Source organism: Morone saxatilis, unplaced genomic scaffold (genome assembly GCF_004916995.1).
Source record: "Morone saxatilis isolate NCDOM2014 unplaced genomic scaffold, NCSU_SB_2.0 Contig19, whole genome shotgun sequence".
In the NCBI taxonomy this organism is placed as follows: domain Eukaryota; kingdom Metazoa; phylum Chordata; class Actinopteri; family Moronidae; genus Morone; species Morone saxatilis.
The window spans coordinates 14,429,911-14,453,749 of NW_023339751.1; the positions used below are offsets into that span (position 1 = coordinate 14,429,911).

Consider the following 23,839-nt stretch of genomic DNA (forward strand, 5'->3'; position numbering starts at 1 on the left):
CAATCATTAGTACTGTGTTTAGTGAATTACCGTTCCCATGCTACTTTATGAGTTCTCACGATTCGGTGTTCACATATATAACGATTTAGTAAAGCTGATTTCCAGTATGTAGCTTTTTAATGTTGCACGTTTATGTGTATTGCCACTGCAGAGTTATAGCAGTGTATTTACTGTGCTATTTATTGTGTCTTTTTGTGCTGATTGTGTTGAGACTTTGGATAAGGATGACACAATTTGTTGAAACATGAATCAAGAAAGTGTAAATGTTAATAGCTCATTGCTCCATACCATGCATGACTTAAGGGTTGTGAAAAAAAGTCTATGTACTGATGAATAATTAGCTAATAAGAACCTCTTTCCTTCCATTCACTATTTCCTGTATGTCCTTTATTCTGTTTTTCTCACTGATTTATCTGCTTTCGATCTGTCATCTCCTCCATCTTGATGTTATTCGTTTTCATCCTCTTTGTTCTTCTCACCCCTCGTTTACCTTCGTCTTTTTTCACCTCAATCTCTATCTGCATTTCCTCCCGCTCTTAAATCTTCTCTTTCTTTGTCTTGTCTCTTCACCTCTGTCTTTGGATCCTCTTCTCTCAGCACCTGGCCGTGACCAGAGACTACAGCTCGGAGTGTATGCGCCGCTACAGCTGGACTCCGGACACCATGGACCACAGCCACAACACTGTGTCCAGCCCCATTCACTCTGGGTAAGAACTGCTGTACTGCCTCATCAGATCTGTCAAGACAGATTTTACCAGCATACACACAAGCACAATGTGCATGTACATTCACATAACTGTTGAAGTTATCACACATTTTATATGCTCACTGCACACAACTGTTGTACTGTCTTTTGTTGTCTCCCTAAGAGTCAATATTCAGCAAACCCTGCAGCACTGATGCAGATAAGGTGCAAGGCTGTGGGATTTCTGCAGTGCTGCTACTGTACACATGGCATTATAACAACAAAAGACACAGCTCATCCTGTAAAGCTCTCATATCATACCATAAGTCTGGAGACATGGCCTAGAAGTCACCCCCCACGCTCAATGACGTGCTCTTTTTCTATCATCACAGAAACAAAGTACAGACTCATGACTCCTGTGTTTCATTTGGCTAAACTGATAAGATTTTGCTCTCAACGTCATTCTCATACTTTGAATATATGACGTTGTAAAACTGTTAAGGTCTGCTCTAAGTAAACTGTTCTGCCTTTGCACAGAACTGAATGCATTCTTTCTTTGGTGTTATGCTCATAAATTAAGTACCAGGATCTGTCTTGTGCAGTTATGGTTCTGTATCCCAATTTTTACTCATGATTATGCCTTGTGTATTATTTTGTACATTGTCATTATGTCCTCAGTGTGTCTTATGTTTTCTGTTTGTTTGTTTCCCTTGTTTTTCCATCCCTGTAGTTTTTAATCTTTCTTTCATCTCTAGTAGTTATTACAGATCCCAACAGTGATTGTGAAACATTGATACTAAAACTAGGTTCTGGGGGTTTGCCTCCTGCATTGCCTCCATGTGTTTATTTTGCAGCTTCTCCTCCCCGCTCCCTCAGTATGACTCCAGGTGATGACTGAGCTCGCTGCTTTCACCAATGATGCCGCAGTGATATCACTCACTCCTCCACCTCTGTTTCCCCTCTCACCTCTTCTCTTCTTAGCCCTTCTCTCCTCCTCCAGTTTGTGCTCATCTCATCCGTGTGGTCTGGTGTTTCATTTGCACTGCCTAGATATTAGAAGTGTGTCGTCAACGTGTTTGGAAGTCTTTCATTGATGTGCCATCTTTCTTTCTCTCACAGTGCACATTAAAAATAAATCTTCCTCAACAACATTTGCAACATACAGTATAGAAAAAGCAAAAAGAGAGTACATAACACAACACATGTAGTGACAAGGCATAAGGACTGCTCATGAAATGTGCATAAACAGAGTTTTTATTTGCTAACACCCGACTCCATCCTCACTCTCTACAATAATGATATTAATGGGATGCCAAAAAGTGGGACATACACATATTAATTACATTAACCCTATCTTGGTGAAACATCTGTGGAGGTGTTTAATATTTGATCACTGAATGCTGCTTTAGAGGAACTGAAACCTTGACAATAGTCTCACCTTCAGCCTCAGAACTGGAAACTAAACTTTCTGCAACCCTGTTTAGTTTCAGACGGTTTAATGTTCTATTTTGAGGCAGGCGAAGGCGACACTGCCAACTTTCAGAACTCAAAGCATCTTTTTTTCCTTCTTTCTATCGTTCTGTCTCTTGCTCTTTCTCTATGTTATTTTCTCTCTTTTCCTTACTTTGTTTGGGTGTACGGTGATCACAGCATGGGAATCCTTTCACTTTTGTCCGTGGTATGGCTTCTGTCTATCTTTCTCCTGTCTATGGTTTATCGTCCTCTAACATTGTTCTTTTTCATCGTGCAGGTTCTTGGTCAGCTTCATGGTGGATGCCCGCGGTGGTTCAATGAGAGGAAGCCGCCACAATGGCATGCGCATCATCATCCCTCCCAGGAAGTGCACAGCGCCCACACGCATCACCTGCCGCCTGGCCAAAAGGCATAAGCTGGCCTACCCCCCACCCATGGTGGAGGGAGAGGGGCTGGTCAGCCGGCTGGTGGAAGTCGGACCAGCTGGGGCTCAGTTCCTCGGGTAGGATACTTGGACCTTCTTTTTCCTGTGTTGAGTTGCAGTTTTCAGCAGACAAGGGGACAAATCAAAGGGAATATTGTCTAATATCTACTTAAAATATCATGACTCAGAGAATTATTATGGATTGCCAGTGCAGCTAATTAACCAGTAATTATGACTGAACCAAAGAGACCTTCTCAGCCGCCCTAAAGTTTATGGTTTCATCGACCGATTTCCTCACACTGTGTTTTATTGTGTTGTAATTTCACTTTCAGTCCTGTGATTGTGGAGATTCCTCATTTTGGTTCCATGCGGGGAAAAGAGAGGGAGCTGATTGTTTTGAGGAGTGACAATGGTGACACATGGAAGGAGCACCAGTCTGACTCCAGACTAGAAGACCTCACTGATCTGCTTACTGGAATGGATGAAGGTAAAAGAAAGGTTAACGAAAGTTACAGTTAGTATATTTAAATAGTTAGTTCAGAGTTGTCCGCAATATGACTGACAGGTTGACGGTGAACTGAACTACTTAGGAAAACTATGTAACCCAAGCCAATATATACATATGGTGACCTAGAAAATCTTTCACTCCTGTTTTTCTTTGTTACTCAATCTGTTCAGCCTATTTAGTGTCCTATTTTGTTGTGACACTGACCAAAATGCCATACCTCAATAGCACCTAACATTTTAATGCATTCATAATTTCAGAATTTATATTTAATGACTTCTTAGGAAACAGACAGCAACCATTTAATGTTGCGTTAAGTCACATTTATAAAGGTAATATTTTCTGTCACAGAGCTGGACAGTCCTGCCGAGTTGGAGAAGAAGCGCATTTGCCGCATTGTCACCAGAGATTTTCCTCAGTATTTTGCTGTGGTGTCGCGGATCAAGCAGGAGTCTAACCACATGGGTCCTGACGGAGGCTTACTGTCCAGCAGCACTGTGCCCATGGTCCAGGCCTCGTTCCCACAAGGGGCTCTCACCAAGAGGATCCGTGTTGGCCTGCAGGTACAGCTCAAGTTTAATCTGTGTCATGACTCTGCTTTTTTTGTTGCAAGTGCTGTACATTGACTTATTATTTATTTATACCTGACCTATTTTTTGTAGAATATTTGAATCCACCTCAACAGGAAAGTTCAGGAAAAGTTTTAATAAACAGAAGTTTCATTAACAAACAAACATTGAGTCTGTTTCTCCGTCTTCCTGTGTTTGTGTTTAGGCCCAGCCTGTACCAGATGACATGGTGAGAGCAGTCCTTGGGAACAGAGCCACCTTCAGCCCCATCGTCACTGTGGAGCCCAGGAGGAGGAAGTTCCATAAGCCGATCACTATGACAATCCCTGTCCCACCTAGATCGGCAGAAGGCCATCCCAGCGGCCACCGAGGCGACTCTGCACCCTGCCTGCGTTTGCTCTGCAGCATCACAGGTGAGTAGACTATAGATAACTAGAGCATGACAACACTATACCACTATCCAAACTGCTTCTGCAGGACTAGCTTTGATTTTAAGTTATTTCATACAAAAAGTCATTGTATCCTTTGATGTTAATGTTATTTGTAACACTAGTGTTTTTCCATTTAATATACATAACACAGATTTAGTAACTCACCATGATTTAAATAGCCATGGGCACATCAGGCCCAATTTGTGGTCAAAAGCTACTGGTCAATAGAGGGGAGATAAAGAATTAATGAGGACTGTGAAAGCTAAAACACTGACTAGGCTAGAAAGGCAGTGAGCTCATCTTTTGGCCCCTGTTCCATACAGGAGGGACGTCTCCTGCCCAATGGGAGGACATCACCGGTACCACACCACTGTCCTTTGTAACTGATTGCGTCTCCTTCACCACAAATGTGTCGGCCAGGTGAGATACGTACACACAAACATAAACACACACACAACAGAACACAGTTGAAGATAACAAAGACACAAATGGGAGTATTTTTAATGCCACATAGTAAAGTTTTAATGCCTTTTCTTTTTCATATAATTGTAAACGGAGTATCTTTGTGTCGTACAAAAAAAGAGATTTGAAGATGTCTTCTTGAGCTTTTCGGAAAACATTTTTTATAGACTAAACAATAAATGAATTACATATAGTATAGTCAGTTTGATGGGAAACTATAAAAACATTAATATATAAAATATTTTTACAAAAATCTATAGGGAATTAAAATGGGCCAAACATTTTCCATTTGTATGAATAAAGCATTTTATTGATCTATTTGGCTCCCTATTGTGTCCTCGTAAAAAGTCTTGTTTCTCTTATTCTCCTTGTGTGTTAAGCAGAAAAGCAGTTTCCAATAGCTAGAAATTAAAAGCTTTATGTTGGTCCTACCTAGAGAAACATTGATTAGACGATACAACAGATAAATCCAAGAAATTTTAAATATCTGTATAATACATCTCAGTATTCCTGAAAATGGGGACAGTGCAGAACCATGAAGCAATGAGAAGTCGGCAGTGAATCCCAAAATCTAGCACAAGAGGAAAAAGTCAAAATACTCATTTTTACTGTCTCACAACATCTCCTTTTTTCTGATCATCTAGTTCTAACACATGGCTGACTTTAACTTATTAATTGAATTAATTAAGTCACTTGATAGTAGTTTTTTTCTCCTCCTGACGCTCTCTAACACGTCCTTCCTTACACACTTACCTAAGTGGTACAAAGTCACATCAAGCTTACATTGTTGAGGCCTGCCTAGTAATAAGGCTGTTAAACTGACCTCATCAAGTAAACTTTTTGCTTACAGTACGCAAAGTCATGACTTCTCCTCCTAACTAGATTGGAATCATGTGGTGAGTGTGCAGCCTGATATTAACTGAGCACCCTTTGGTGCTCTGCAATTGGATTACTACACAGCTGTCATGTGTTCACCCTTCAGAGAAACAACCCAGGTTGTTTGATTTATTACTTAAGATGGTCACTTGCACTACAGTGTTTCAGCCCTATGAAATGTGATGAAAAAATGCCTTAAATGTGCATTGCAGGTTTAGGTTGTTGTAAATCAAATTGTTCACTTAGTTGGCTCTGAGATTCCTAATTTTCTTTTTTGTCTTTCCCCCGTCCTTTCCTCTTTCCTCCGGTCTCTCCTCCTCAGGTTCTGGCTCGCAGACTGTCACCAGATTCCTGAGACGGTGAGTCTAGCGTCTCAGTTATACCGGGAGCTGATCTGCGTGCCATACCTGGCCAAGTTTGTGGTGTTCGCTAAGATGAATGACGCTGTTGAGGCTCGACTGCGCTGCTTCTGCATGACAGACGACAAGGTGGACAAGACCCTCGAGCAGCAGGAGAACTTTGAGGAAGTGGCTCGGAGCAAAGATATTGAGGTGGGGTTGTGTGATCATGTGGACTTGCAAACACTGCCCTGCAATAAGAGAGTCTAATAAAGAACAAATGAATAAATCAATTATATTTAATTTATTTTATTTATGTTTGGTCAATGGACTCCTGCAGGTTCTCGAGGGCAAGCCTATTCATGTAGACTGCTACGGCAACCTGTCTCCTCTCACCAAAAGTGGGCAGCAGTTGGTTTTTAACTTCTACTCCTTTAAGGAAAACCGACTTCCTTTCAACGTGAAGGTATAAAGCGGATCCCCCCTATCACTTTTCTCTCTCTGCTAGCATTTACTGTCTGTGTTATTCATTCTGGTCTCCTTCGTAAATGTGCCTTGCTGATTTAATTAAGTCCGAAATTATCATCCTCTCCTAATTAGCCGACATTCATAGCAATAGCAATTTTCTTTTTCTTCATAGTCCAGTGTCATACTGTGGAATTAAGTGAAAGTGAATGTTATGATTTTCACAGATCCCATCTACACACTATAACTCAAATTTTGTCCTAGTCTTTCAACATGCACGCTGACTGACAAGTTAAATGCATCCTTAAATCTACATACTGTAGGAGATTTTCCCATTTTAGGAACATGCAATAAATTGAGGTGGAAAAAGGTGTTTTTTTTTTCACAATTGTTTGTTAAGTTCAACTTGTAATGCAGTGTTTTTGCTGTCTTCTGCAGATCAGAGATATGGGCCAGGAGCCATGCGGCCGCCTCTCCTTCCTGAGAGAGCCAAAATCCAGTAAAGGTCTTCCACAGACTGCCATATGCAATTTGAATATAACACTGCCAACCCACAAGAAGGTAGGATCACCGTGTGTGAATAGTTCATCCTTTTAGGCCATGTCATATCATCTACATGTAAATGAAATTGAAATACAGAAGTGTCCTGACATCGAGAGGAGCAATTGAAGATCATTTGGTCTAGAAATGACTGCCTGCTGCTTGTGTCTTTTATTAGTGTAAAAGCCTGTGCCAGTCATGAGACCCCACAACGTACACATGCAGCCACACATGCACATCGTGCTTTGTTCTATTGCCTGGCTCACTGTGGATACATGAGAATTATGCAAAAAAAAAGAAACTTCTTATTTGTTTGTTTGTTGTGGTGTTGATTGATCACAAGAAACTGAAATTATTTTGCTTCTGCTTTTGTTATTTTGCTGTTTATTTTTTATTAATCCCATAAGATTTTTTCTGATGCCTTTTGTTGTTTTTGCTGCTCCATTTTCATCCCCTAAATTTTGTTTCCACCTCCCCGCTCACTATAACGTCCCTGCTCTCCATTGTGTCATCTTTCTCCTCTCCTGCAATGCATCTTGGAATACCACAGGATATGGAGTCTGATCCTGATGATGAGGTAAAACAGATTCTTCATCATCACATGGAACTGCTTCTTCTTTGTCGTCCTTTCTGTTGGCTTTACTGCAGATGCTGTAGTAAATATATGTGTCGCAAATATTTTGTCTCCGTGCGGTACCTTGGTGTGAAAGATGCTTCTGACTGCACGTTTATTTACACAGCTACGTCATTGCTGAAGTGACCCCTTGTAGTGCATGAGTGGAAATGGCAGTTATTTTAATCAGCAAGAATTTATTTATTGTTGTCTTCATCCCAAGTCCAGTGGAGCCTATTGCTGTGCCACACCTCAGCTTGTTTTTCATCTCTATCTTCCTTTCCATACACGTTCAACAGGAAATCACCACGTCCCCCATCCTTAATATTAACTCATAGGAAGTTTGACACAGGACTATTGTATCTTTTATCACCTAACTCTTATCATTTGTCTACTTAGTCATTGTTTTGTTGTATTTGGGGTTTCCCTTCTTCACCCTTGTCCTTGGCTTATGTTTAACAGAGAATACTAACTCTCTCAGCTGCATGCCAGAACAAAGTTTAATCAAAGGGAGATAAGGCTGTTTTTATGTTTGAGTATTTGCATTATATGTAGTGACCATGTGTGTTATGTTCCTTCCACATAAGTTTATCAACCCACTCACCAGACTGAATGTTAATATTGGACAATTACACACCCAGATCATGTTCACTGACAGCATTTTTGAACGTTCAGTGCCAACATAAAAAAAATATATACATATAATAACTACACATTCCAACTACGGTATGATTTATGGTATGGTTAAAGTTAGGCAAACAACTTGGTTAAGGTTTGCAAAAGGTTTTGGTCATAGTTTCAAAAAGTTTCAACAACCAACACTGATTGTCTAAAAGGTCACTGTCCACTGGCACAATAGACCCACATCCATCACACCAACCGTCACACCTTTTTCAACTTTTCACCTTGTTACATAAAGGGCACACTATTAACTGCATTGGCTCTGAACGATGGCATATTCTATGAATCATGTAATGCAGAATTGTCCAATATGAACATAATTCCAGGAGACTGGGCTAAATATGTACCATTGTCCTAATATCGAAATTGACACGATTACTACTATTATGTAGTGTCACCACATTTGATGATGCACGATAAGAGGACATTCATTTAACAGTACCTAACCTACCAAAGTCAGATTTGCCCATGCTTACCACTAAATGGAATAGTCCATACAGACACAGTACATAGTGTGTGTAGCGATTTAATTGCAATGACATTGAGAATTGCAGTGAGTGAAGAAATGCAGGGAAACAGCCCATTACTCCCCAGAGGACACTACAGTTCACCTCCAGTGCCTCCTTGTGCCAGTATTAACAGCATGTACTGATTCACTAAAAACAGGACAGTGTTCGTACACTGCAGTATCTAAGTCAACTTCTTTAGATTAGATGATAGATAGCATTTCACCATATTTTTTATGTTAAAGCATCTTTTGTTCTTTTTTGTTTGTTTCAGACTGAAAAGCCAGAACGACGTCATACCTTTGCCTCCTTAGCTTTGCGTAAGCGCTACAGCTATTTGACCGACCCAGCAGCGAGTGAGTTTGCCATTTTTACCTACATGAAACTTTTAACATATTTCAGATATTTCTGTGATTTTAATCAGTGTTAGTGTCTAAAGGTCCCTTTATTCAGTGTACATATTTTTTTCATATACCCACCAGTATAGAAAGAGATCTACTTGACAAAACATGTTCACCTGACACATACTCTTTGATCATCTGTCACTCATCAAACATTTGCATGGTTTACTGTGTGTTACGCTTTGCTTACCCACCCCATGTTGACAAAAAGTCTCCCTGTTTCAACTGTTATGTTTTACATTTGTGGAAACACTGGGAATCAATGTCTGTCTGATCACTATCATTTAAACAAAAAATGTTTTAATTCATGTTGAATAAAATATTCTTTTGAATTGTTCTCATTCTTTTAGTGGCCATTTCACTCTTATTGGCTTTATGATTGTGTGCGGCTGTGTATATTAATGTGGTAACAGGTTGCACTTTACATTAACTTGATTTCCCCCGACTATGTTGGAGCAAGTATTTTTCTACAATATTAAATTTTTGCCATTTACAAAATAGTGGCATACATTTCCATGCAACCATCGTGTATTTAAGTATTTAATATTTCACACTGAACTTTTGGTATTGTCAGGACACAGATGTTTTAAAAATTCTGAGGTACGGTCTGTGTTTTATTATTCCAGCCTTGACCATCTGAGTCTTTTGTGAAAAAAAATGTAACACTGATTTGATAAAATGTAAAATATATTCATAGCTATGACTTGAGAAATGTTGATTTAACTGAAAACAGAGACGATTCAATATGACTTACATTGCAGTGCATACTGGACTAGCGTGAATGGCGGATTTACTGTTACCTATTTTGTAAAGTGCAACCTCATTTTATTTTTAACTCATGACCAAACAAGTTGAGTGATATTTTTTTATTAATGGTATACACTTGTGGGGTCATCTCTGGCATTGAAAATGAACCAAATGAAAGGATAAACACATGTCAATCAAACATGTACAGTAAAAGGCACTGTTGCAAAGAGGCAAATAGATAAAGCACATCAAAAGTCAATGGAATTGTATTTTTTGGTTATCATGTCATTTTTGTCAACTCTACCATATGTCAAGCATTTTGTTCCTATACATGCTCTATTCTTTATTGGGTGTACTTTGTCATTAGTCACTGATTTTAGACCACCATTTGTCATATCATCCTGGGTTTTTGAATAAGGGCCTTTCTTACATTTCATGTGTACATTTTTATCTTGCTTTAATGATCCTGTTTCTGACTGACTCAAATTTCTCTTTCTGGTTTTTATGTTTTATTTCAAATTATTTTACGTTACATTTTATGTTTACTTCCTTATTGTTTTTGGTTTAATTTATTGTTGAAGAAACAACTGATCGAAGCACGCCGAGAACACAGCCTTCTAGCTACCCTCACAAACCTGTCTTTTCAACGAGATCTTATCAGGCGTGGTCGCCTGTTCCTGTCGCCGTCCCTGGCCAAGCCAAGTCTGGGTTTGGCTCCCTCTCCAGTTCGTCATCCAACACGCCCTCTGCCTCTCCATTAAAGTCTGTCTGGTCCATCAACTCTGCCTCCCCCATCAAGACCAACATCCCTGGATCACCTGCCTCCTCTGTTAAGTCAGTTAGTGACATGGCCTCTCCCATCCGATCTTACAGAACCATCTCCTCTCCTATAAAAACTGTAGTCCAGCAAGCCCAGTACCCAGTCCAGGTCACCCCCAGTCCCCTGGCCTCACCAGGTAAAAGTGCCCCAGATCCTATGTCTATGAAAGGACTGACAGCATTGTCTGCCAGGACCTCCCCTATAACTGCCTCTGGTGGAGGAAGCCCTCTTCTTGAAAGAGCATCCATAGGCATGACACCACCAACCTCTCCCAAATCTTCTCTGAGTATGTTCAGTTCACCTCTGCCATACAAGACCGTCATGGGGGGTTCTGCTGGCACAGCATCTTCCTCCTCACCAATAAAAACAGTCCCTGGTCTCTCCTCTGTGCGTTCCTTTGCCTCAGAAGCTATTGGCCCTGCAAGAAACCTGTTCTCCTCGCTTTCATCACCACATAAATCCAACACCTCTCCAAGTGCTGCAGCTCTGATCAATGGAACTGTGTCACCTACACAGTACCGCTCTTCATCCCCTACATCTCTTCTCACAAGCAGTCTACAAGAGAGAATACAAGCAACCACCAATGCTGCGACTACAAGTGTCAATGCAGCCTTTGATGAGGTTGAAAAAACATTTAATTCTTGTTCTGCAGGCTATGGCACCTTGAAGTCCTTGTCCTCTTCTGCATCTTCCTCATACCAGTCCATTAGATCATCAGCTTCTAATTCTCTTTACGCCAATCTAAGATCCCCTTCTAATGCCACTACTGCTGTAACATCCAGTACAATGACTGTTCCAGTGTACTCTGTTATAAATGTGCTGCCAGAGCCCCAGTTTAAAAAGCTACCTGAGGTGTCCAAGTCAGCTGCTGCGCTTCTGTCCCCACGGAAAACTGTTCACCCTGAGGTGAATGCTCAGTTGCAGTCTTCCTTTGCCAGAACTCTTTCCCCTGTCAAAGCCCCTCTTTTTTCTACTGGCCTGAAATCAAACACCACATCACCACTGTCATCCAGCCAAGAGATTCTGAAGGATGTAGCTGAAATGAAAGAGGACTTGATACGAATGTCAGCCATTTTGCAGACAGACCCAAATTCCACCGCCAATAAAGGATTTCAGTCTGATTCTCCAAAAGAGGCTAAGATAGAGGACGAGGAGCCATATAGGATTGTGGAGAAAGTAAAACAAGATTTGGTTAAAGTGAGCGAAATCCTTACTAAAGATGCTGTGAAGGATGGTAGGGTTTCCCTGGCAAGGGGTTCTTTGGATGACATACACTTCTCAAAAGTACAAGTTGAACAACCACCAAGCAATTGGAGCTATCCGCCAAGATATGAGACTGTGGTTCCTCAAGCCAAATCAAAAACAATACCAGATAGAGATTTCAATCTCTCCAAAGTGGTTGACTACCTGGTCAATGATGTTGGTAGCAGCTCTTTCTCCAAAATGCATGACACAAAGCATAAAGCAGATGAGGGCAAGAGAGAAGGAGAGGGCAAGGAGAAGCAGAAACGGGTCCTAAAACCCACCATAGCAGTTCAAGAGCATAAGCTCAAAATGCCTCCAACAAACATGCGCTCTTCAGCTTCAGACAGAGAAATCAGTAAAGTAGCAGATGCGCTTTTTGGAGCAGACACTGTGCTAGAATCCCCTGATGATATCTCACATGAACAGGATAAAAGCCCCCTCTCAGACAGTGGCTTTGAGACCAGGAGTGAAAGGACACCCTCAGCCCCTCAGAGTGCAGAAGGCATGGGCCCCAAGGCCCTTTTTCAGGATATCCCAGTTCCCCCAGTGATCACTGAGACTAGGACTGAGGTTGTCCATGTCATCAGGAGTTATGAGCCCCCAGAGGACAACAAACAACCTGCTATGGAGGATGCACATTCTGTTAGATATATTGATTCAGATTCTAAAGGGCATCTAAATCAAGCTACATCAACTCCAGAACAAAATAAATGCTATTCAATAAAAGTCAGCCCTGATGAGGACCCAATGGGAAAAGGGATGAGGGTAAAGGAGGAGACTCACATCACTACCACCACCAGGATGGTGTACCACAAACCGCCTGGCAAAGAATCAGCATCGGAGAGGTGTGAAGAAACTATGTCTGTGCATGACATAATGAAGGCTTTTCAGTCAGGCAAGGACCCTTCTAGAGAGCTGGTTGGACTGTTTGAACACAAGTCTGGCAATGAAGAAACATCACAAAGAGTCCTTGAGGACATCAACTCCAAACCGAAGGTTGAAAGAATAATTGAGGTTCACATTGAAAAAGGCAATAAAACAGAACCAACAGAGGTCATCATCAGAGAGACAAAAAACCATGCAGAGAAGGAAATGTATTACTACCCAGGGAATAGACACGAAGAGGAGGAGCCTGAGGAATCGCTACCAGTGTACCTTGACTCTCCTAGAGTGAATACACCCATGTCACAAGAGGAAGACAGTCGCCCTAGTTCAGCCCAGCTCATGGCAGATGATTCTTACAAAACACTAAAGTTACTTAGTCAGCAATCTGTAGAGTACAATGAGGATGAATCATCAGAGCTTAGGGGAGAATCTTATAATTTTGCAGAGAAAATGCTACTCTCTGAGAAATTTGACCAGTCTCATTCTGACACAGAGGAATATTTGAGAGATAGGTCTCGCTTCCACTCACCAGACAGAAGCAGTCACAGTGAGGGTAGGTCAGTCGGGCCAAGGACAGAGTATGTCTTCAGGTCATCAAGAAATGTGTTTGACAAATCTGGAAGAATGGCCAATGTTGATGATAACTTTGACAAACTGACACTTTTGCAGTACTCTTCTGAGCCTGGTAGCCCAAAGCAATCTGTTTGGATGCGTGTGTCAGATGACACACAGAGTAAGGACAGGGAGCAGCTTATGTATGAGGACAGAGTGGATAGGACTGTAAAGGAGGCAGAGGAAAAACTCAGTGAGGTGTCTCAATTCTTTCGTGATAAAACAGAACAGCTCAACGATGAGCTCTCATCTCCAGAGAAGAAATCTCGAAGACCAGACTTCAGAGAATCACGATCAGGGCCCAGTTCTACACATAGCAGCCCAGAAAGGTCAGCTTATAGAAATGGGGGTAGTGGGGAAGAGTGGAGCAGAGAAAGGCTTAGGGACAGGTTCAGCTCCAGTGACAGGAAATGTGCCAGCCTACCAAGCAGTCCAGAGAGGAGAGTATTGCTGCAGTACAGTGATTCAGATCCAAGAAAACAAGGAGATGGTAAATCACAGGGAGGCACAGGTGAAAGCCCTAAACCTTTTCAAATGTCTTCCTCTAAAGTCAGTGCAGTGAGGCTAAAGTTTGAGCAAGAGGCTCAACGGCAAGATAGGAATCCTCAGGGTGGCCAAAACTCAAATCCTCCAATTAGGAAACTCCAAGAAAGTAAGCTACCTGTGTATCAGGTGTTTGCTGGTTCAAACATTCCAAAAACACCAGATAGTCCGGGGAACCAGAGGAGATGTCTAGATAGTGAATCAAATAAGTTCTCACCCAAGCATGAGATCAGTGGAAAAGATCAGGAAGAGAAAAAGTTATTCAAAACATGGGAGAGCCAAGAGTATGGTAACTATAAGCCCCAATCACCCAAACTAGCTCATTCTTTAATCCATGATTCTATTAAAGATGGCAATAGTGATTCCCAAAGACAAGAAACCACCAAGAAAATAATCTACACCGAGTTTGTTGTCCGTGAAAGTCCAAATAGCAATGATAGTCTAAAAAAAAACTCGGAATCACAAATTCCTGTAAGAAAGCCATCTAATTTCTCAGAAAATCACAAATCCACTTCTTTAAAATTAGATGCCATTGTTGAACCATATGAGAGGGCAGGGTCTCATATACCTACTTTAGCTAGAAATCGGTTACACAGTAGTTCTGAATCCAACAAGTCTACTCGTGGATCATCAGTAGGAAAATCCACAGACTCATCAGACAGTAGCCAGTCAAATGTAGTGTGTAACGGTGTTGATAGTGACCAAGTAGAGTATTTTGATCAGGTAACTCCTGTAGTTGTCACAGAGGGTTTCAAAGATATTAAACCCTTACCTGTGTATGTTAGCATCCAAGTAGGAAAGCAGTATGAGAAAGAAACAGCTTCGGGGCAGCTGGGAACTTACAAAAAGATAGTAAGCCATGAGAGTAGGACAGTGCATGAGACTAGGGGTGCGTTTTACACTGTCAAGCAAAAGCCATCTCCATCTCCTCAAGGAAGTCCAGAAGATGATACTCTAGAGCAAGTGACTTTCATGGACAGCTCTGGGAAAAGTCCTGTTACCCCTGAGACCCCCAGTTCAGAGGAAGTGAGTCTGACCTCAAGAACACCAGACTCTGTGATAGGCTTCATGCCTGGCATGCCAAGCCCTATCCCAGAGGAGTCTGAGGATGAAGATGGGAAGACGTTCATCTACAAGGGGCCCTCAAAAGAGAAATCTAAGTCAACTTCCTCAGAGAATCACAGTAGAAAAGTGGATGCAGAAAGACAGAAGCCAAAAGAGAAAAGAGTAGCTTATATTGAGTTTCCACCTCCTCCACCTTTAGAGGCAGAGCAGTCCGACCCTGAGAAAAGGGGGTCATGTGCTTCTTCTGAAGCAGAGACAGAGATGATGGAGGTGAACCTCCAAGAGGAGCATGATCGACACCTCTTAGCGGAGCCAATCATCAGGGTCCAGCCTCCATCCCCTATTCCCCCTGGAGCTGATAATAGCGACTCCAGTGATGATGAGTCTGTCTTCCATCCCATTCCTATTAAAAAGTACACCTTCAAAATGAAAGAGGAAGGAGAGAAATGCCCTAAACAAAAGAAAACAGAGAAAAACGAAAATAATGAGTCTGGGATCAATGGTGTTGTAAAAGGGGAAGATGCTGACTTTGAACAAAATGGCAATGACCAGTCAATCACTGACTGCTCTATAGCAACCACTGCTGAGTTCTCCCATGACACAGATGCAACTGAAATAGACTCTTTAGATGGATATGACCTTCAGGATGAGGATGATGGACTGAGCGAGGACCCTAAAACATCTAGTCTGTCCAATGATGGAAAAACAACTGACCGCTCATTTAGTCAGTCAAAGCTTGAGGTGATAGAGGAAGAGAAATGTGAGGAAGGGGGGGATAATGGAAAGACTAAAACCAGCACATCTTCAGCAAAAAGCAGTGGAGATGAAAAAGATTATACCCTTGAAGGAAGACATCCAGATAGGCAGGGCTTTGGAGAAAGCTACTTTGGTTACCAACTTGAAGAGGAGTTGAATTCAACCTTTAAAACTGTTGCCACCAAAGGCCTGGACTTTGACCCCTGGTCCACCAAAGGGGGTGATAATGAGGGACTTTTTGAGTCCAAAACAAAAGAGGAGGACCCCAAGCCCTTTGGTTTATCGGTGGAGGACAAATCACAGGCTACAACACCTGACACAACCCCCGCACGAACACCGACTGATGAGAGCACACCGACTAGTGAGCCAAACCCCTTCCCTTTCCATGAAGGGAAGATGTTTGAGATGACCCGCAGTGGTGCTATTGACATGAGCAAGCGGGACTTTGTTGAAGAGAGGCTTCAGTTTTTCCAGATTGGTGAGCATTCCTCTGACCCTAAAACAGGGGAAAAGGGGAGAGGGGGCAAGATCCTGGGGGTAATTTCCTCTCAGTCAAAAACAGGGGAGAGGGCCACAGTAGATGGGATGGTGAAGGTTATAGATACTACCACAGACAGCAGCACTACACCAACAACACCAGCAACAACAGCAAAATGCAGCCCTTCACAGCCTGGCAGTGACACTGGCTATACCGGTACTGATGCCCCCACCTGTGAAGCCATAGCTGAGACCGCCTCCTCATGCACAATCACAGCCTCTAAGGTTGATCCCAAATTACGCACTCCTATTAAGATGGGCATAGCTGCCTCTATAACTGTGAAAAAAGACTCAGGGGATCTCACCGATTGTAAAGCTGAGATGTCAGAGGGTCAGATGGTGCCAGAATACATCAGTATAGAGGGTCAATGTACAGAGAGCCAGTCTAGCAAACACAGTGAGCCCAAGTTAGAGAGAAGAGATTACCCTTCTGAAAACTGCAACAACAACAATAACCTCGAGTCCTCCAGTGTTCAGGCCAACTACATTCAGTGTGGTAGTGTGGTGTTTAATTTGCAGTCCTCCTCTGAGCCCACTCTTCAAAAAGCTAGCAGGATAGAAACACTGTGCTGTAGGGATTTAGAAGAGAGAGTGGAAGTACACAGCAGCAGTCAAGTGCAGGAGCAGAAAAGTGAAACAGTTAAAGAAAGTGAGGTGAAGCAGCCCAAGTCGAGGCTTCCAGTTAAAGCATCAGGGTGGTCATTTCACACGCAGGGAACAGCCATAGGCAAACAGAAGCCCAAACAGGCAGTAACGGTTGAGATCAGGAAAAGAGGAGAGCCAGTCATAGCCAAAGTAGAGCCCAGGTCTAGAATACCAATCAAGGATGTTAAAAAGAGCAGCCCTGCTGCCACACCTAGCTCACCTGTCTCAGTTCGGGTTACCTCACAGCCAACAAGGGCATTGGACACAGACAGAGCAGCCATACAGTTGCCCTCAAGGCTACCACTGAAGGACAGGCATCAGGTCAGCAGTGTCAAAATTGAGGGAGCATGTAGACAGGGCAGACAGGAGAACCCTAGTGAGGTTTGTAAGCGCACCATCGAATACTTTAAAGGCATTAGCGGGGAGACGCTAAAGTTGGTGGACCGCCTGTCAGACGAGGAGAAAAAGACGCAGACAGAGCAGTCGGAGGAAGACAGCACCTCCCGGAGCACCTCTCTGTCGGACGCCTCCCAGCCTTCCCAGCCCTCCCAGCCCTCCCGCTCATCCAGGTCTGGTAGAGGTTCGAGGGCTGAGGCCGGGGCCGCGTCCGTAAGGGCAAAGGTGGCGACGACGGACAGGGCCTCCGGCAGTGAGAGGAGCAGGAGGAGTAGGCGGACTGGTGGGAAGGAGGGCAGTCAGGGACTCACAGGGTCTCGAACGCCTCCCATCGCGGAGATCAAGCCTAGTTTGTAAAACTTTCACACTATGTTTAAAATACATCTATATATTTATATATATTTCACTTTTAGTTGCATGACATCGTTGTGATCGTTAAATGGATTGACTGGAATGCCTGTGGCGTGTTTACATATTCTCTTCAGAACAGTAGCTGTCATTTAAATTTATTTTTTGTCATTGATGTACTGTGTACTGTATTGTCCTTGTTGCAAGATTCTCTTTCCTCTGTTCCCCTTTTTGAACCCTTTTAAACCTCCGTATAGTAGAGTGAGCATGCCAGTAGTAGTGACTGGTCCACTGGCACAACCAGTCCCTTTTTTGACAACTCCCTGGTCTGTCTGTCTGTCTGTCTGTGCGGGGTGGCTACAAAGTTATTGTAGTAGTTTGTTCTTACAGAATTTTTCGTGCTATCAATTGTCATTTAAACTAACTATTGTTGGCAAAGAACACACAAAAGCGTCTTCGCATGTTGACATTTTACATTCTAACATAGACCTTTCCACCCTAGATTTGTAGAACTATGAGTCTGTTGTTGAGAGTCATGTTATGCTTTGTTTTGTGTGGTTCTCATGACAGTTACTGCCTGCCTAGAGGATACATACCACAAATAGTCACAGAGCACCACTTACTCGATGAACATATTTCAGTTGCTCATAATGTCTCTAATGTGAAATATCCTTTTCTTGCCATCCTGGGGAAATAATTGAACCTACATTATAGCTATTTTATTATATGCTAACCATTGTAATGTAAATATTTGTAACACTTCCTTGATTAATGTCATTAATTCTAATTAATAAGTGGCCAGAAAAGGAAGATTATGTACATATTCATTCTTTTCTCTTACATTAGTGTATGGGGGGCAAAAAATGTGAATGATATTAATGAGTCATTGTCCTCTATCTTCCCAGGTCCCCAAAGTCCTTGTGAGCGAACAGATTTGCGCATGGCGATTGTTGCAGATCACCTGGGACTCAGTTGGACGGGTGAGAAACATTCTGCAGTGCTGTTTTCTGTCTCTTAGTTCCCTTCTACTTAACTTTCTTCAGTCTCAAAAGGTGTTATTTACTGCCCTCTTCAGGCTAACAGAATAACTTACAAAGAATCTATGCTCTTATAATGTTGCCCCGAACAGGAGAAGGTCATTTAGTAAGGACAAAAAGAAATAAAACAATCTCACTGTTAAAGAAAAGCATTGGAATTTAAATGCAGTGATGAGACAATAGAAGTTATACGATTTTATTAAATACAAAAATCTGTATTGTATATTATCTTCTGCAATCTGTATTTGCACTGTGAATGCCATGACAGACACCTACTTAAAGACAATACTGCACATTGAAGTTTGAATATTTGTCTATGTGTGTCCATCACAGAGTTGGCTCGGGAGATGAACTTCACGGTGGATGAGATCAACCACATCAGACTAGAGAACCCCAACTCTCTGACAGCACAAAGCTTCATGCTGCTTAAGAAATGGGTCAGTCGGGAAGGGAAAAACGCCACAAGTAAGACTATTTTTATATCTGAAAATTGTACTTTGTCCTTCATTTTTCCTCCCTTTGTATCTCTTTCTTATTCTTTTTCACTCTTGAGGAAAGGCTAAAAAGTTCATCACCTTTAGAAACAAACATCTAATGCTAGCTCACTGAAATTAACGTTTTTTTCACAATCTGTTCAGAAACCTTCAAGCACCAATCTGGAAGATGTTTAAATTTAGAAATAGCCCTATTATTCCTGCCCCTTTCAACAAAAGGAATCCAAATTATACCAACTTTTACTTTCATATAGTTCTCAAGAAGAATTTTATATTTTTTGTTTGTCATTAGTAAAACATTGGAATAGGCAGTTTTGCTTATTATTACATTTACAAACCTTATTTCATAATTTGTTTTCGTCTTCTGTTTTTTCACAGCGGATGCCTTAACTGCAGTGCTGACCAAAGTCAATCGGATGGATATTGTGACTTTACTGGAGGGCCCAATATTTGACTATGGTAACATTTCAGGCACGAGATGTTTTGCCGATGATAACGCTGTTTTCCGGGATCAGGCTGATGGTAAAGTTTAGCTCTGTCTAGCTGACCTCTTACCTCTCCCTGCTACCTTTTGTTGTGCCAATGCATGGGTCACATACATATAGTGCAAGTCTCTAGAGAAGCTAATTTACAGTCAGATTTGGATTTTGTCTGGACAACTGGTTCCTACTGTTCCCCGAATGCATTCCTGATTTCTGTACTTCTGCCATTGAAATAATTATAGTATTATTCCATAAACTTCAATCCTTCTTGCCTATTAAAAAAGCACTTTAACACTTATTTGAATTGGCTTCTGCTGAATTCACCACCATTTTTATTTAAATCAGGTCTTGCTCAGGGTGAATACTCCCTAGAAATCACAATAGTGTATCCAGTTGTCACAAAGGAGCAATATCCACTATTAAAATCCCATTCTAAATGCATGCTGCATACTACATATTGCTTTAAATCTGTTTTAAATTATGTCTTAGTTTAGTAGAAATTATATAACCTTGTAGAGTCTGCTTTTCTCTATTGTTTAATTTAGTTCTCCTAGTTCTCCTCCAGTTCCTCTGAGCCTTCTTTGGATAGATGAGAGAATCTCTTTCTCTGTGAAACCAGACTGCCTCCTCCTCCTCCTCCTCCTCCTGCTCCTCCTGCCTCCCATCACCTCCCCACAGCAGTATCCGCTGCTGATAACAGCACATAACAGCTCTTAACAAATTAAGGGTCATATGTGGTGATATCTACGTGTGCCCTCTCCTTATCCATCCCTCACGCGTGTCCTCCTCCACACATCCCACAGTCATCTTATTCATTCATTGTCTTGTTGTACAAGCATGTTTCACATAAAACAATCTTTTATGTATTGTTTTCCTCTTTCTCCAATTCACTTTTTGTTTCTTTTTTTTTATCTCTTCTTTATATGTCTTGCTTTATTCCTTTCCCATAGTTTGCATAATTATCCCTCTAACTCCCAGAAGCACTGAAGCTGCCTTCATGCTGCAGACCCCCAGCCCCTTCTTTCCAACCCTGACCCCAACACCCCCACCCACTCCCCTTGCAACCACTACAGCACTTCAGGGCCGCCCCTTTTCCTCACGCCGCTCTCCGAGTTATGAGTCCTCCATTTCACTCAAAGACTTGGCACCTCCAGCCCCATTTGAACCAACACAGTTCAACTTCCTCTCCCGTCCTCCCCAATGCCTCATCGCTCAATGCTCCCATGCTGACCCTCATCAGTCGCCTGCCTTCCCTTACTCTCCCCACCCATCCTCCCCGATCCCTCTCATCACCTCACCTTTACCTCCCTCATCTGCTGCTAACTCTCCGCCACCTATTCCTTCTTCACTCACGCCTGTACCGTCCTCTCCCACCTCTGCCCCAGCCTCCCCCATACTCACCACTCCAAAATCTTCACAAGCAGAACGAAACACATTTTCCTGTCATACCCCCTCCAAAACTGCAACCACATCCACCAACCTCACCCCCGTACCCTCCTCGATTGCTAACCAATCTGAATCCATTACCTTACCTGTTTCACCCATCCCCTCCTCACCCTCAGGCAGGACCTCGCCTTCTGTCATCGCCTCACCAAGCAAAGATTCTGTAGTGACCCAAGGCCTGGCCTCCTCCTCCCGCCCAGTCTCCCCTCTGTCCTTATCCACCCTCCCTCCTATCTCTCCCTCTGGGTCCCGTTGTCCTAGCCCCAGTCCTTCTTCCCCTCCTCTTCGTTCCCTGTCTCCCTGTCCAGCTTGCCAGTGTACTTGTGCGCCCTCAGTCCCTCCACCTCCCACCCAAACCCACACTGACCCTTCCACAATGGAAATATTAATGTAGCATGCTCTATCCTTTATCTTGTTCCTTCTCTTCCCCTGCTCCTTGTCGCATCTCTCATCTGTCAAATATCTCATGTGAGCATGTAACAGAACACCCTGGCAAACATTAATATCTTACACTCATCACATCCCACACTACATGATTAATATGGCCTTATGTCACTAATGTGTCCCACTTTCAATGTCTTACCTCATCACAACTGCTGAATAAACACTCACTGAAAATCAAACAACTACTTATAAATATGATATTTCTTTTATGATTACTGTCAATTGGAATGTACTTCTTTATATATTTTTAATATTTTATTATTTTTTATTGTGTTGAATATGGCATTTCGAACACAAACAGTAAAATGACTTTGTATTGATTTATTACATTTTACTGCATATGTTTGATATTATACTGTATAATGTATTGACATACATTATACAGTAGCTGCTGACATATCACAATCTCAGCTAGTGGTTGTCTGGATACATGCTTTACACTTCAGCTTTTGTGCCATTGTCCACGTCATATGGTGTATGTGTTAGTGGTGTTTTTTTTTTCTTTTGTGGCATGCTTCGGTGCTTGTATGTCTCTACATTTGTCATCCTGTCACCTACAGATTATCAGAGCATTCTAGCGGAGCTGCAGTCTCCTGCCGCACTGCACTCTGACCCCCACTTCCTGGAGCCCGAACTTCCCGTCACCCCCATCCCTACCCTTGCCCACCACCAACACCACCATTACCCAGAACCAGACACCCCTTTGCTGGTCGACTCCCAGCCTCAGCCCATGCCCTGGAGTCCGGAGATAGAGCCTGGTAGCGGAGAGCCAGACAGCACCCCTAGGAGCCCCCCCCGACCCTGTGAGCTCGCCCTGTCTGTCCCAGCCTTTGAACTCCCCGATCCTGTTCCTTCCAAGGTCAGAAAGCCCTACATCGCTCTGAACGACCAGCTGCTTTTGAGTGAGGAGGAGGACAGAAATGAAATGGAGCTGAGCCACAAGCCCAAGTCACTCTCCTTCCCCACTATGTGCGAGTTAGACATTGACATGGCTTACTCCACATCTTCCCCTTCACTCTCATCAGTATCATCTATTACCCCTTCATCACCTGACAGAGCACAAATGGTAGATGGAGGAGTGCTGATTGGTGCCCCTAATGGGGTGCAAGAAGATATAGGTTTGAAAGGAGGTGAAATGGAAGTGACAGAAGAAATACAGAAGGTTGTTGAGATGGTTGCAGCAGAGTTAGTAGAGGGAAATGGTTTAGTGGAAAAGTGGGTAGAGCAAGACTTGATTAAAAATGTGGAAATAAAATGTGAGATGATAACACAAGATAGAACCAAGTTGGCAGAGGAACATAACATTTTGGTGGAACAGAAGGGGGGATCAGAAGAGGAAGAGAAAGATGTGACAAATGAGCAGCTTGTCTTTATTCAAGATGGGAATAAGGGGACTGCCTGTGAGGTGGAGGAGGTGAGAGATGTGCAAAATGTGTCAGAAGAACAGCATAATCCGATAGAAATTGAGTATGAAGTGGAAAAGGGTTGTGCCACAATGGGAGGAGAGACTGTCAAAGAGTGTATTAATGAAACACCTGAGGTTAAAGTTGATGGGGGCAGTGAGGAAAAGGTCAGTCAGGGTGACAGAATGGATGATACAGATGGAGAACTTCAGCTTAAGGATGAAGAAGGTTTGTGCGGCAGTGAAAGAGATATTTGCATGACATCGGAAGGGGACAAGGCAGCCGAGGACCAGGCTGTAACTCGGCTCTCCCCTCAGGCCTGGGTTGAGGCACTTGGGGAACGACAGCCCAGCGATTCTGGCTCCAATGAGGAAGAGGATGAGGGAGAAGCAGACCAAAAAGACTCAGAAGAGGCATTAGGATCTCTGTTGGAGGAGGAGAAGAAAGAAGAAGGCTCAGAGGAGAACGAGGAGAACGAAGAGATGAAGGCCAGTGTTGAGGAGATTCTTGATCAGGTTGAACAAGCAGAAAAAGAAGTGTGTTCACTTTCAGGTTGGCACAGTGATTCATCCAGCGTCAATGTGGAACCACCTACGCCATGCCGCAGTGTCAGCTCAGACCGACTCGACAGGCGGGAAAGGTAAAAGTATTATACAACTATAGGCCTCAAACAGAAGTCTCCCAGAATGACAACCAGAATTTGAAATCTACTGCTTTCCTAGTGCCCTTTTGTCTGTTTTTCAGCTCTTTGTGTTATCCTACAACTACAATAGTAATTCTGTGTTTTTTACCCAACAGCCAAGAGAACTCTAGTGACTCCATCACTTCCTCGTCAAGGGGAGAATCAGGGAGGTCCCGACAGAACGGCGACAGCTCAAAGCACTCACCTCAGGGCGGCTCATCGGAATCATCGAACGGCAGAAAGGAAGAGGGAGCACTGGTGTCGGAGAAAAAAGTCCAGGTAATGT

At 42.7% G+C, this 23,839-nt stretch overlaps 2 protein-coding genes across 19 annotated transcripts in view; both read left to right on the forward strand.

Annotated features, from left to right (window-relative positions):
• Positions 1 to 23,839, forward strand: part of ank3a (ankyrin 3a) — a 120,345-nt gene that overhangs the window by 90,708 nt on the left and 5,798 nt on the right. For 11 of the 18 annotated variants that reach the window (XM_035663605.1, XM_035663607.1, XM_035663606.1 and 8 more), the window contains 17 exons: positions 598 to 707; positions 1,540 to 1,572; positions 2,436 to 2,660; positions 2,915 to 3,069; positions 3,439 to 3,650; positions 3,862 to 4,069; positions 4,411 to 4,507; positions 5,748 to 5,976; positions 6,104 to 6,229; positions 6,667 to 6,789; positions 7,319 to 7,345; positions 8,843 to 8,924; positions 18,474 to 18,548; positions 18,939 to 19,070; positions 19,478 to 19,621; positions 22,029 to 23,511; positions 23,670 to 23,832. In XM_035663605.1, coding sequence (XP_035519498.1) covers positions 598 to 707; positions 1,540 to 1,572; positions 2,436 to 2,660; positions 2,915 to 3,069; positions 3,439 to 3,650; positions 3,862 to 4,069; positions 4,411 to 4,507; positions 5,748 to 5,976; positions 6,104 to 6,229; positions 6,667 to 6,789; positions 7,319 to 7,345; positions 8,843 to 8,924; positions 18,474 to 18,548; positions 18,939 to 19,070; positions 19,478 to 19,621; positions 22,029 to 23,511; positions 23,670 to 23,832 — 3,624 coding nt within the window. The remainder of the gene's footprint in view (positions 1 to 597; positions 708 to 1,539; positions 1,573 to 2,435; positions 2,661 to 2,914; positions 3,070 to 3,438; positions 3,651 to 3,861; positions 4,070 to 4,410; positions 4,508 to 5,747; positions 5,977 to 6,103; positions 6,230 to 6,666; positions 6,790 to 7,318; positions 7,346 to 8,842; positions 8,925 to 18,473; positions 18,549 to 18,938; positions 19,071 to 19,477; positions 19,622 to 22,028; positions 23,512 to 23,669; positions 23,833 to 23,839) is intronic. The other 7 variants (XM_035663617.1, XM_035663621.1, XM_035663620.1 and 4 more) reach the window with 4 other exon arrangements.
• Positions 19,635 to 22,035, forward strand: LOC118329436 (proline-rich receptor-like protein kinase PERK2). The gene has a single exon (XM_035663625.1). It carries the CDS (start codon positions 20,579 to 20,581, stop codon positions 21,416 to 21,418), a length of 840 nt encoding a protein of 279 aa, XP_035519518.1. The 5' UTR covers positions 19,635 to 20,578; the 3' UTR covers positions 21,419 to 22,035.